Source organism: Zea mays, chromosome 7 (genome assembly GCF_902167145.1).
Source record: "Zea mays cultivar B73 chromosome 7, Zm-B73-REFERENCE-NAM-5.0, whole genome shotgun sequence".
Lineage (NCBI taxonomy): Eukaryota > Viridiplantae > Streptophyta > Magnoliopsida > Poales > Poaceae > Zea > Zea mays.
In genome coordinates, this window is record NC_050102.1 from 166,176,580 (window position 1) to 166,191,058 (window position 14,479).

General features: G+C 46.4%; 1 protein-coding gene across 1 annotated transcript; it reads right to left on the bottom strand.

The window, feature by feature from the left end:
- Positions 1–5,782: 5,782 nt before the first annotated feature.
- On the bottom strand, positions 5,783–7,772 carry LOC541728 (transcription factor MYB39). The gene is made up of 3 exons (XM_008655002.3): positions 7,342–7,772; positions 7,103–7,232; positions 5,783–6,961 (listed from the first exon to the last, which is right to left on the bottom strand). The coding sequence occupies exons 1-3, from the start codon at positions 7,472–7,474 to the stop codon at positions 6,097–6,099; spliced, it is 1,128 nt and encodes a 375-aa protein (XP_008653224.1). The 5' UTR covers positions 7,475–7,772; the 3' UTR covers positions 5,783–6,096.
- Between the last annotated feature and the right edge of the window lie 6,707 nt (positions 7,773–14,479).

Consider the following 14,479-nt stretch of genomic DNA (forward strand, 5'->3'; position numbering starts at 1 on the left):
TTGTATGCACGGTTTTCCAAATTTCAAGTGACCTGCAGTTCAAATCTAAATTTTCCGAAGAAATTCAAATAAACGAACTAAATCTACTAACGATTGAAAACTCTGTTAAATTTGTCCACAAATGATACATGTAGGTCTACATAGTGTAGGAACATACCACAAAAATTTTGGGAGACAAAATCAAAAAAATTAAAATAAACTTTGTCGAGTGCCTACTATGTGGCACTCGGCACAGAACCTCTTTGCCGAGTGCCAGCCGTTGGCTCTCGGCAAAGACTGACGGCCGTCAGCTTTGGGACGGCCGCTGACGGCCGTTTGCCGAGAGCCCCCTTTGCCGAGTGTTTGACACTCGGTAAAGTTGCCTTTGCCGAGTGTCGTCCTGTACCGAGTGTTCAGCACTCGGTAAAGGTCGCTAGTGCCTAACTTTACCGAGTGCGGCACTCGGCAAAGAATACAACACTTGGCAAAGCCTGCGATTCCGGTAGTGAATAAAAGAGGTAATAATAAAATCAACAGGAACATTTGCTGACTAATCTTCTTCGTTCCTCAATCATGTGTCCAGTAGTTAGTGCTATGATTGCATTACTATTATTTTTAGTAATGGAAAATGAACACCATAACCAACCTCTGTATACGTACCCAGATAAAGCCGGTAGTCGTACTACTCATGCATTCTTTCAATAGTATGTTATTGTTATTTAGTCAATTAGTCTCTACACACTCCACTACTGTGTGTCAATCCCTTTCTCTTTTTTTAGAGCGCCAAGAAAAGGCGGATCAAACTCAAAAGGCATGACGGAGAGGAAACCTGTTCGCACCAAGTGCTACAAAACCACACCATTCGTTAAAGGGAGAGGCAAGCCTTTTCTAAGATTCCCACTCAGGAACTGACCAAGTATATATAGTAACCAGAGTGCAGGTCTCTTGGTGTAGTAGAAAACTGGAGTAGCTTGTCGCTCCAAGAAGACCAATGAGACCACGTGGCAAAAACTGTAGCGCAGCAGCCTACGCAGTCAAAAACGAACACTGTCTGCATACGTACACGAGCTAGCTAGCACTAGTACCGTCATGCTTACAGTAGCGTGAGGCATTTGTCGGTACGTAGGTTGCATGGGTATAAATGCGATATTGCCGTGTTCTTGCATGCATGCCTTATGTCTACGGCCGCCGGCCAACCGGCCGGCCGTCCTATCCTAAATCATGGACGGAGTATCTCTCTTCGACCACCGTACGTACGCTATCAAGACGGATCGCCTGAGCGAGTACGTGTCGCATACATGTACGTACCTCTCCTTGGTTTCCATACCAAAAAGAGGATATGTCGCATACTTTCACACACATGCATGCATGATTGGATGAACGCCGCACACGGTCCTGATCGCCGCCGTCGCCATCAGCCGGCGGGGAAGGTGAAGAAGAGCACGCAGCAGTAGTGATTCCGTATAGCACCACTACCACCTGGACCTGGACACGATTCCAAACACCTGTAACTGGGGTAGCTTAATTAGCACGCGGTACATTTTACCTTTTGCCTAGCGGAATAACGCCCACAGATCAAACTGCGCCGCGGGCGGCGAAGAAAACCGAGCAATCGATGAGATGATGATGTGAGGAGGCGTCCCGGCGCCCGTACGTCGTCCATCCGTGTCGACCCGCGGGGGTGAAGTCAACCGGGTTTATGATTGGGGCCAGGGCGAAGCGACAGCGACGGCCGCGGCCGCGCGAGGAGGTGGCAGCCCACGCGTCCCCGCCGAGACGCGCCGGGCGGCGGCCGCGACCGCGAGCCCGCGACGACGCGACGAAATCGGCCAACCAAAGCCACCGAGAACACGGAGCCGCGCGGGCGCGCGGGGATGTATGGACTATGGAGCGTGTCGCGATCGCGATCGCGACGCTCGCGCGGGCCCCTACGAACGTACAGTACAGACGGCGGCGGCCCCTGTGTGCATCGATGCGCGCGCACGGACATTGCCGGCTACGAAACCGCCGCGTCCATAGCTAGTTTTTGGTTCGACAGGTACAGACTGTAGTAAGAGTAAGTACTATATCATAGAGGAACGCTGATTTGTTCTCGCGCGACCGTGCACCGTGTGGCTCGCTGCAGGGTGCACCGTGTGGCTCTCCCTGCTGGCTGCTGCGCCATCCTTTCCTAATTTCTACACGTGAGTGACGGCCGGCCGGTCCCCGTCGAGCGGTCAACAACTATATATACTCCATGTGTATAAACTACGTACGCACATGTACGCCTTTTGTTCTAACTTCAATGTTCCAGCAACGGCTAGTAATGCCATCCACATGTTAGGCCCCCTTTGCAACAAATGAAAAGTAGAGGAATTTTGGAGAATGCGAATCATATATGTAGGGAATTTTCTTATATATGTAGTCCTTTAGAGCAAAGGATTGAGTTCCTACAAATCCTATTTCTAACAAGAGGTCCAACCACTTGGAAACTTTCATTTTTGTCTATCTCTCCCCTCTAATTATTGTGTTCTTCCTATGCTGCATCCAAATACATTATTTAAGTTTTCCTATATTTTTAATCCCTGTAGGATTATAATTGTCATGCAACTCTATTACTACGTTTTTTTTCTATTCACGTGTTTTACCAACTTGTGTTTCAAAGAGGGACTTAATCTACACTCTCTTGCGATCGCACAGCTCGCGCGTAATACTCTCAAGATACACACTACTGGACACAGCCGAATTCTGTTAGTGGTAAGGATCACTAGTACAGAGAAGTTCTATAGTGGCGGTTGTAAACCTATTTATAGTGACGTTTTTCGTAACCGCCAGTGCTAGGGGCCAGTAGAAATCATCATTTTTACAGGCGGTTAACTGAGGACCGCCAGTGAAAATCGATTTTCACTGGCGGTCGGCGTAATAAAACCGCCAGTGAAAATCGATTTTCACTGGCGGTCGACGTAATAAAACCGCCAGTGCAAATCGTTTCCAGGAAACATAAAAACATATTTTAAAAATAGTTAAAAAAATTTATTTTTATTAGGCTCACCCCACCCGCGGCATTTTTCGCGCAAAATTCGCGCGCTACGCGGTTGTTAGTATTCGAACCGTCGACCTCACCCTCGCGCGTACCCTCCCCTACCACTCCGTCTATGACATGTCTTGTGTTTAGTTTGTAGTTGTTTTCTTCACATATTACAACCATTTGAGTGTAAATTGCTTATTTGAGACCCTAAACGAATTCAAATAAAAAAGTTGTCAACTACAAAGATAAATAACTTTTGAAGTTCTACAACTTTTATTTTGACACTTTTTTCATCCGAGGTAGTTTGCAAAATTTGAATTTTAAATTTGACATACTTAGATTCAATTTTTGAGAACCGAAATGAGTTCAAACAAAAAAGTTGTCAACTACAAAGTTTCATAACTTCTAGAGATCTACAACTTTTATTTTGGTGGTTTTGTCATACGAGGCCGTTTGAAAAACTCGAAAAATTAAGGATAAAAATGATTTCTAGTGGCGGTTCCTTAAGAAAACCGCCACTAGAAATCGTATTTCTAGTGGCGGTTCCTTAAGAAAACCGCCACTACAAATCATGGATTTCTACTGGCGGTTTTCTTAAGGAACCGCCAGTAGAAATACGATTTCTAGTGGCGGTTTTCTTAAGGAACCGCCACTAGAAATAACACAGTCGGTGGATAACCGAAACCGCCAGTAAAAATATATCGTCCCCGCAGGCTTTGAGCCTTTTTGTACTAGTGGATAGTTTTTTTTCCTTTTCTCCTTTCACATTTTCTACTTCATGCAAGAAAGAAGCTAGTTAGCTGTCTCACCGTTACATCAGTTACACTTCTATTGCACTTTCTCTTCCTACACCAGCAGCTTGACCGAGTAGCAAGGGCTAATTTTCTAGTGACCAACCGTGGAGACAAGACACGCTAGGAAGGTCTTATTTTTCTCTCCTCTTCCTTCTCCTTCCTTCTCCTTTACCCTCAACCTATATCTCTAATTGAGTTTCATGGATGTAGAGGAGCCGAAGCCTCCCCTTTGGACCCATCACTGGCTTGACGTGCATATTATAACATATGAAACACGTGGCAGTTAGAAGTCTGATCATCACGAGACCAATCATCAAATAAGAGTAACATTCTAATAGGCTAATAGCATGTGCCAAAAAAAATTGAGTTCGACATCGACGAGGTTATGGAGGCTGCATTCTCCATGTATATTTGATCAAAATTCAAAATAGGTTTGCGTTTACTTTTTGTATTTTCGGGCGGAGCGAATGTGAGGGAGATACAAGCATAAATTATCATTTAAATATAGTAGAGATGTACATGTCTTTTTTTTGAGTTCGAGATCGACGAGGTCATGGCGGCTGCATTCTTCGTGTATATTTGATCAAAATTCAAAATAAACAACACTTATTCGCTGATAGTAAGCTTGTTTATACGTGCACGATTACGTGCATGCATGCAAACGTAGACCTGCTCCTGTGTAGATACAGTCCATGAGACTATGAAGGATGTATCGATGGAAGGTCAGTTGCTGTGGCATCGTACCGTGCGCGCGTCAGCAGATTGGCCATAGTACGTACTGTGTATGAACAAAGGCACATGCAACCTTGTAAGTCGTGTCAAACTGTCAATGCATGGGCCGTCATCCGTTACGTCTGGTCGCCATGTATAGACTAGTGGATTGTTTGGGACAACTCCAACTACAAGAAAATTGGTAGAGTTGATGGTGCTGATAATTCGGTGTTCTAGAAAATCGTGTAGAGCTGTAAGAATTTAGAATACATTTAGATACATCATTTTATTTATTATTTAGATTAAAAGTATTTTTAAAACTATTTAAGTTGATCTTATAAACTACAGCTCCACACTAGAGTTGGAATCCGGAGCCATCTCAAACACCCCCTAAAGCTATCGTGTTATGGTCGTATAAAGTACTATTTTACACTGTAGACTACGTTAGAGATAGTCTAAGCAATGCAAGTAATAAAAATTTGTAGCATTTTGCTCAAAAAAAAATCAGCATTCTTAAGAGGGAGTTTAATAATAGAGCCAATTGTTGGCTGCAAAGATCATGTAGACTACCATTTAACCTATTCACATGGTGGTTAACTCTTTAATATTAATGAAGGACCTCACTTGTCTTTCTTACAGGACACCAAGCCCATTTCTCCTCTCTATTCTCTCCTCCACATCTCTAATAGACGTGTTATCTATCTTAAAAAGTAATTAATAGCCATCAACAGAGATTTATTTGACTTTTAAAAACCCAACAGCAGTCCAACAACAACTACGAACCAGTAGTAATATATGATACTCCCTTCGTTTCTTTTTATTTGTCGCTGGATAGTGCAATTTTACACTATCCAGCGACAAATAAAAAGAAACGGAGGGAGTATATCTCACCAACAAATTGATCAAGCAATTGTTTGCCGCTCATCAGAGGGAGCAGGCAGGGCCAGCAGCAATCATTAAGCTGCGTTGCACACCATATCAGCGTCGTTAGAGAGTGGTCTGTTTTTTTTTCTCAACCATTTTCAGATTGTCTATATATATACATCATCGTCCATCAGCTGTGACCATGACAGTTACTGGCGTTATCCTAATTATTATTATATATTGTCGCCATACAGTCCCCAATCACATAGCGGCATCCATGGATGAATAATGAAGGCACCACCATAGCATTCTAAGAAAAGCAACCCTGATTTTCTTCGCTGGAGACAAACCGTGAAGAGAGCGAGAGTGACAGCAGCCGTCTTAAGCAATCATGGCACGACACCTTCGCCGTGGTTCGCCACACTACTGACACGCACCACACACGTCCAGCTAGATTGAAAAGAAGAAAATAATTACAGTAGTGTGACGAACCGATCGAAAGAGACTCATGGGAAGCTTCTAACAGTAATTAATCTATCACTGATCCGACCATGAACGAACGAACAAGTGGATAATTACAGGAGGTGCAGCAATGATCCTGTACAAAAATGCGTCGTCGTCGTCCGTCCTGAGATGGATTTTCGTTTGCCCCTTGCGGTACACGTGATGAAGTGTAGGACCTAGCACACAGTTTCGACGGATCGGGTCCGTGCTCCCGTGATTTTTGTTCCTAGCTCGTTGTTACATGTAGTCGGTCACATCAAGGAGCTCAGATAGCTGCATGTTGAACAGCGCGGCGGCGTCGGCATCGCTCGCGCCGCCGTACGTCGTGGTGGCGGTGGTGGAGTGATTCAAGCGCGGCACCGGGCTGGACGACGGTGTGGACACGCCGGAGCCGACGTTGTTGTTGTTGGTGCTGCTTGTGATCATGCTGCTCCACTGCTGCAGGTTCGACGCGTCGTCGGCCTGCACCATCTGCATCAGCGCTGGGATGTCGAGGGTGTCGACGGCGTAGCCGCCCGTAGGCGGCTGCGGCTGCATGCTGTGGCAAGCCGCGGCCATGTCGTCCTGGCCCTGGGGCTGGTGTTGCTGCTCCTGCGCGGCCGCGACCTGCTGGTGCTGCTGCACCGTCGGGCTCGTGTGGACCAGGTCCGGCATTTGGCACGCGGCTCCAGCCGCCTGCCGCTGCTGCACGAACTGTTCGGCCTGCGGCGCCACCTGCAGCTGCGCCTGCGCCACGGCGGCGGCCGCCTGCTGCGCCATCTGCGCCTGCAGAATCCACGGCAGAAGCTGCCGCGGTTGCTGGTCGCCGATCGCGGGCGCCGCCGGCGGGCCAGAGAGCAGGGCGGAGGCGAGGCGGAGGAGGTCCGGGTAGTTGGCGAGCGGCTCCAAGGCTCGGAGCGTGTCGAGGTCGGCCTGCGTGGGGTAGTACGCGGCGGCGGCGGCGGGCTTGAAGAGCGCGGAGAGGTCGAGGAGGTCGAGGCGCGGCGCGTGGGTGACGGGGTCGATGCCCATGCGGAGCAGGCGCTTGCGGATGTGCGTGTTCCAGTAGTTCTTGATCTCGTTGTCCGTCCGCCCGGGCAGCCGCGCCGCGATCGCTGACCACCTAATTAACCACCAGTAGCCAATCACGCCATCAGAAACCGTACTGCGCCTAGCTACTACTCCAGTCCAGTAGAGCAAAAACAGCGAAGCTACACAAAGCCAAGCCAAGCGAAGCCAGAATAGCTAGGATGCTACTACTTACTTGTTGCCGAGGATGCTGTGGAGCTGGATGATTGTCTCCTCCTCGTCGAAGGAGAAGCGGCCGCGCTTGATGTCCGGCCTCAGATAGTTAGTCCACCGTAGCCGGCAGCTCTTCCCGCACCGTGCGAGCCCTGTGTGTCACGAGAAGGATCGATGTGTCACGAGATGCATGAATATGTCTACACTATATGCGTAGGATTCATGGGACGAGAGTTCCGTCGGGGTCAGGGCGGCGCTCACCGGCATTCTTGGGGAGGGTGCGCCAGTTGCCCTGGCCGTGCTTCTTGATGTAGGCGACGAGCTTCTCGTCCTCCTCGGGCATCCACGGCCCTTTCTTCAGCCCGCTCTTCTCGCAGCACGGCGCGCGCCCCATCGGTAATGAATGACTTGGATTAACCGGTGGCTAGCTCAGGCGCGCAGAGAACTGCTAGCTCCCTCCAAGAACTACAAACGAACCGGCAGGTAGAAGGATAGCTGCAGGCAGGCTTGGGACGACGGCGACGCAGCCCGTGTGGAAGATGATGAAGAAGAAGGGCGGGCGAGCAAGCGAGCAAGAGATTGAAAAGGTCTGGTTTGTCACGCTGCTGCAGGACAGCAGGCTCCAGCTACAGGGGTGTGAAACTGAGCTCGAGCAAAGAAGGAAGGAACAAGAACAAGACAGGAAGCAGATCGAGTAGGGGTGGGGGCGGGGTGGAAGGCTTATAAAGGGCGCGAGGGCGACGGGGGGCCGTGTGGTGTGGGAAGTCAACAGGATTCGGTGCCGTCCTTTGTGTGCCGCGCCCGCGACGTGGCTGCCAGGCGCTCCTCGGGCCACGGGGCTCGGAGGAACAGTGGCGCTCCGCTCCTGTCTCGTGCATCCTTTGTTCGCCCGGCATCCGGCGAAAAAGTTGCCGGAGGCCCCACCCCCGGCTCAAAAGTAACCCACGGAGGCAAGGAAGCTAGCTCTGCCGGCCTGGTGTGCCACCCGAGCGATCTGCGCAAGCGTCAGCAGCCATTAGTAACAGGTGTTCGACGAAATGACAAAATGGAGAGCTGTTATCTTTCATTAATCACTGTGTACACGTATATAAACATCTGTACGGACGCGAAACTGTCCCTTTGGAAAAATACATCCTTCCACTAGCTAACTGCTTAATCTTGATTAATGGATGAGATTAATCCATATCACCGATCCACAACACTCCTCCTTGATCCCGTCCATGTTTTGGCATGATCATCGTTGAAGTATTAGAATCATATCCAATAAATCCATCATGTAAACATCTTTTAAAAACCCAGTGAAAAAAAATAGAAAAATAGATGATATCACATGTGTCTATGCTGATATTGCCTCATTAAAAACTTTACATGAGAAACCTTATAAGAAAAACTCATATAAAGAAAAGAGTGCAATATAATGTTAGAACATGTCATATATCATAGATACATACCCCCTAATTCCTACAAATCTCTAAGTCGTCTCATTCCAACTCTCTCAACACATTTTGAGAATATTCCATAGAATAGAGATTTGGTGAATAAATCAACAAGATTATCACAAGACTTAGTTTGTAGGATATTTATCTCCCCATTATTTTGCAACTTATAAGGATAAAATAACTTTGGGGGCAATATGCTTTGTAATGTTGCTCTTAATATAAACCGTCTCCATCTGAACAACACATGCAACATTATATTCATAGATCATGTTGGAGATTCAATGGAACCAATACCACATGACTGTAGTATATGATTTATCATTCTGCAAAGTCATACACATTCACGTGAAAATTCATATAATGCAATTATTTCAGAATGAGTTGTGGATGTAGCTACCAAAGTTTGTTTGGAAGATTTATAGGAGATAGCTTTTCCACCTTGTAAAAACACAAGCCTGTCTAAGATCTGGCATTATGGGGATCAGATATATGCCTGAAGAAAGGTTGGAATGAACCTTAGACCATCTCCAACCATTCCTCCCATATTTACCTCTATATGTACTTTCTATTATATTTTACTGCATCTCTCTAAAAAAACCCCACATACAGAACGTCTCCAACCATTCTCTCAATCTAGTTCCCCTATACACTATAACTCGGTTATTTAACACTTTTATCGGTTTTTGAAAGTTTAAGAAAATCATAGACTATTTGCACTACCATAATACACATTATTACTAGTTTACAAAACTTAAAAAATGTTAATATCTCAAAAATGAAGTAATTAAAAAATAGGGAAAGGTTAGAGCTCACCTCATACATGAAATGTTAATATCTCAAAAATGATGGAACGTGTCGTGGTTTCGAAAACCGAGGGGGACAATAGATATGTGTTTGGTAGGGGATGCTAGCACGGACTCACTTCGAATAGTGAATCACTGGACTCAAACGGTGAACTTGGGACACGGGGTTATACTGGTTCAAGCCGAAGCCCTAGTCCATTGTAGTGTTGATCGTAGTATTGCGATGGAAAGCGTTATAGCTTGTGTGCTTGTGTGTAAGAGATAGGAGAGCCTGTTCTTTTATAACTCAAGGGTAGGACCTTACAGAGATGATTTGTTCTATACCGGTATGTGGGCAATCTGTCCCTCTGGTTTGACATAGTGCTCCCGATGCAGTCTGTAGGGTCGTGCGTAGCCGTACTCCTAGTATAAACCTGTATAAACTGATGTGTTCCGTCGTGCTTGGCAAGAACATCGGGCTGCGATCGACATCGCTGTCCTTTCAAAAGCATTGTGTGGTATACCCCATCGTGCGTCGTCGGTAGCAAACACCGACAGCGACAAAAAATCCATCGGATTGAGAATAAAACCTTCATCCATACTCGCGGGTTTAAACTCCCGTCTCAACTCGTACCCTATCAAATTTTTACTCGCGAACACGCGGATAAAAGGTCTGTTTAGACAGGCGCCGTAGGCGCCGCAGCGGTGCCACACCTACGGTGGCTGATTTGGGCGCCACACCCGCGACAGCCGGAGTGTGGCGCCCGAGCCAGCCCACCAAACAGGCTCAAAATGTGGCTGTTGTCATCTCTAACGGCGGCAGTTTGTCCTGCCGGGTTCAGGCCTCCCTCCGTTTAATTCCTGCAGCGAGCCAGCGTGGAGTTGGCCGAACTCTTGTCGATGCGCATATGCGATCGGCTCGCGCCTGATGCCGCGCCGTGCAAAACCGACGTAGCCGCCTTGGACCGTCGAAAGATCCCCGCCACCTGCGCATCACGCCGATCCGGAGGACGTGGCCGTGTACACAGCAAAACTTTTGAGCATGCAGCCATCAATCAAACGGCCGGACGGATCGAGATCCATGGCGCCGTGCGACTCTGGACAAAATCAGTGTGTGTACGTGGGTGTGTACAGGTGTGCCACCTGCTGATGTGGTGCGCGCGTACGGAGACGATGGATGGTTGAACACAGCGCTGGAGGCAGTAGAGTGCGACTAGCGTGCGGTGCGGTTGCCAGTTGGGCGGGCCGCGGGCGTGTCTCTCCGTGTGCAGCAGGGGCCAGGTTTCTTCCAAAGATAGTACTCCCGTCCTAGTGTATTTGTTAGCTAAAGCGGGAATCAAATGTCAAAAAGTTTGCCAGGAGTGTAAGCAGGGGGCAAAGGGGAGAGGGAAAGCGACCGGACAAGGAAAATGCGACCAGTGAGCTAGCTATCTTTATTCGATTTAATTATTAACTTGGTCCAAGATTATTTAACATGTATCAAATAAACCTCAATACCCAGAAATAAATAAAGATTATATAACTGGGGCTGCGCCGCTGCGCTGAAGAAGGGTGATACAATCGATTGGGACTTGGACTCTTGCCGCCTATGTTTGCCACCTGGGCCGATCAGATTTCTGTCGTGGGAGTGAAAGACGGATAGACGATATACATCGAGGGAGGAAAGAAGTACAGTGGGATCTAGTTTGCCATCTACTATGAAAATAGTAATGACACAGTATGGCACAAAGTCCCAAATTCCCAATCATCACAATTCTAACATACCCAAAGGATTTATTAGTCATGTTTGGAACACGTACGGTGTTTATTCTGAGTCACACGAGACAACTATTTACCGCGGAACTTCTACGGAGTTACTATGTCACGAATCGCCAAACACTCTTGATGCGGTAAACTAACGATGTTCCGTAGAGACGTGTCGTGTCTCTCCCTAGCCTACGGTGTCTACGTCGATTGACTTTGAGACGAAGATCACATCACAATAATTGCTTGACACAAGACACACCTCCACTTGTACAAGCCAGTACATGCGGTGCATTACAATATTCGATTAAGGTTTGACCATTCAATACACACGTCCCTGACCAAATTAAGCTAGAGATCCAGAGGACACACGTGCACTTTACTTGTAAAAACTACCATTGCATAATGAATGGCATTCTTAATGGCTACTACCCTATCCGAATAGTGAGACTACAACTCATATTAATTTCAAATAAATATGACTATTTATTTACGATATCTGTCTTCCTTATTTTATCTCTATCTAGTTTTTAAATGAGTATTTGATTCAAATAAAAAGGTTATCGATTACATATTTGTAACTTTGGTTTCGATGGTTTCTCCTTCCGAGATCATTTGAAAAAAAATAATTTCAAATATGAGAAATTCAAATGTAATTTTTGGAGCCTAAATAATTTTAAATGGAAAAATACAAAATTGTAGATCTTTTCAAATACTGCAACTTACATCCAAACAATATCTCAACCTAAGACCATTTAAAAATATAAAATAATTTAAATTATTTATAAAAACACTACGTTAAAAAAATGTCACTACAAATGTATCTTTGATTTGCTAGCAGTTTTCTTACGAAAATCGCTAATACAAATCATGTATTTACGCTGATTGTGTCATAGGAGTGTGACACCAAGGTGCCAAGGGTACAACAAGAGAAAAACAGAGACATATAGGGGGAGGAGGTCTAGGGCCACTAGAATATGTTAGGATTTATGGGCTTGGCCCAGTTAAGAAATTCAAATAAATCCCAGAAAAATCTCAAAAGCCCATATAAGTGTATGGCTAGGGGATAGGTAGAACCAATAGCACCATATTGCTAGCTCTAGTGGAGTAGAGCTAGCTTAAATATGGAAGCCACACTCACTCACTAAGTCATGGATGAGAGGAGAGAGTGTGGAGAGCCACACGCGCGCGCTCGCTCGCCTGGCCTGGCCGAGGTGGGGCGAAGGGTGCGGGCACACGACATGCGCGTGAATGGTCCGCCGAAATCCGGCCCCTCGCCTTGCGGGGGCGCGGCTACCTTTTGACGTTTGATTTTTTGGTTTCTTGGCTGTTCCGTTTATCCTAACTGATCGCTATAAAATCTCAACTGATCGCGAAATTTTCGTGGGCGGATAAGATCGGAGGTCGCGGACTCGGCCCTATAAAAGGAGCACGACAGCCAGCATCCAAATCATCCCAGTTTAGCTTTCGCCTCTCTTCACAGCTGAGCCGCCTTCCAGTTCTCTTCATCCCGACCGCAGACGTGCATCTGCGATCAGGAGAGCAGGTCTCCGGAACCCTTCGCCTTCTAGATCCTGCACTAGGAGAGGGCGAATAAGGTTTTTGGGAAGCGTCTTCACGCGACTGCTCGTGATATTCTGACCTCGTCGACCCTGCTGATTTCGCTACTTCGACGTCGTCGACCCTGCTGATTCCGGCGCGCGCCATCTATCAGTATGTCTAATCAGTTCACATCATCTGATTTGACTTTTTACTTCAGTGCTTCTGATTTTGTCATGATTTATATTCAGGATTTAATCTGGAATTTGTCTAATTATTCAACAATCCAAAAACCTTATTGTAGATAATTTCCTAGTTTTTCTATGGCTGCTTTTGCCGACGCGCTGAAGCCAGAAAAGTTCAATGGTATGCACTTTAGGAGATGGCAAGTCAAGGCCACGCTCTGCCTGACTGCTATGAACGTCTTCCATGTTAGTAAAGGCAAACCTGAGGGTCCACTGACTCCTGAACAGGAGAAAGAGTACGACCATGCCAATACTATCTTTACGGGAGCAGTTCTTAGCGCCCTTGTTAACCGTCTGGTTGATGCGAATATTCAGCATACAGACGGGAAAGAGTTATGGGATGCACTTACTACCAAGTATGGTGCATCGGATGCTGGCAGTGACCTGTATATCATGGAGAGCTTTCATGATTATAAGATGGTTGATAATCGCTCTATTGTAGAGCAAGCTCATGAAATACAGTGTATAGCCAAGGAGCTCGACCACCTTAAGATAGTCCTTCCTGACAGATTTGTGGCTGGATGCATTATTGCAAAGTTGCCTTCTACATGGAGGAACTTCGCCACATCTCTGAAACATAAGAGACAGGAGATATCAGTTGAAAATCTGATAGCGTCTCTGGATGTTGAGGAGAAAGCTCAGGCTAAGGACACAGGATCTAAAGGAGGCGAGGGCCACTCTAGCGCCAACATGGTTCAGAAGAACCACAACAAGGGCAAAGGAAAGCCAAAATCTAACAAGCCCAACAAAACTACCAACTTCAAGAAGAAGAAGAACAAGACTGAACTGACATGTTTCGCATGTGGCGAGACGGGTCATTTTGCCAAGGATTGTCCTTATCGAGTAGATCGCTGTGGCAAAAAGGGCAATGTCAACACAGTGATCGCTAGCAATGAGGAAGACAAAGGGTATGGTAATTTACCTTTCATCTTCTCAGTATTTCAATCACCTAGTTGGTGGCTTGATACTGGTGCTAATGTTCATGTGTGTTCTGACATTAACTTGTTCTCTTCTTATCAGGGTGCCCGGGATTCTTCCGTCCTAATGGGGAATGGGTCACATGCTTTTGTTCATGGCACTGGCACGGTGGATCTGAAGTTTACTTCGGGAAAGATCGTGCAGCTGAAGAACGTGCATCATGTCCCTTCTATACACAAGAATCTCGTTAGCGAAATCCTTCTGTATGGAGATGGGTTCAAGGTAGTTTTGGAGTCCAATAAATTAGTTGTGTCTAAGTATGGACAATTTATTGGTAAAGGCTATGACTGCGGAGGCTTGTTCCGCTTTTCTCTGTTAGATTTCAATAATAAGTCTGTGAACCATATTTGCGCTAATGTTGATGATCTTACGAGTATTTGGCATTCTCGTTTGTGTCATATTAATTTTGGCTCTATGTCTCGGCTTGCAACCATGAGTTTAATTCCGAATATCACCATAGCCAAAGGTTCTAAGTGCCATAGTTGTGTGCAGTCGAAGCAACCTCGAAAGCCTCACAAGGCCGCTGAGGAGAGACACCTGGCACCTCTAGAACTCATACATTCTGATCTTTGTGAGATGAATGGTGTGTTGACAAAGGGTGGTAAGAGATACTTCATGACATTGATTGATGATGCGTCTAAATTTTGCTATGTATACTTGCTAAAAACTAAAG

What these genes read in the sequence shown, in the direction of transcription:
- LOC541728 (XM_008655002.3), bottom strand. Translation starts at nt 7,474, where the DNA reads ATGGGGCGCGCGCCGTGCTGCGAGAAGAGCGGGCTGAAGAAAGGGCCG. An exon ending in CACCCTCCCCAAGAATGCCG is followed by an intron (nt 7,233 to 7,341) that starts GTGAGCGCCGCC and finishes CGTGACACACAG; the next exon opens with GGCTCGCACGGTGCGGGAAG. An exon ending in CACAGCATCCTCGGCAACAA is followed by an intron (nt 6,962 to 7,102) that starts GTAAGTAGTAGC and finishes GTGGTTAATTAG; the next exon opens with GTGGTCAGCGATCGCGGCGC.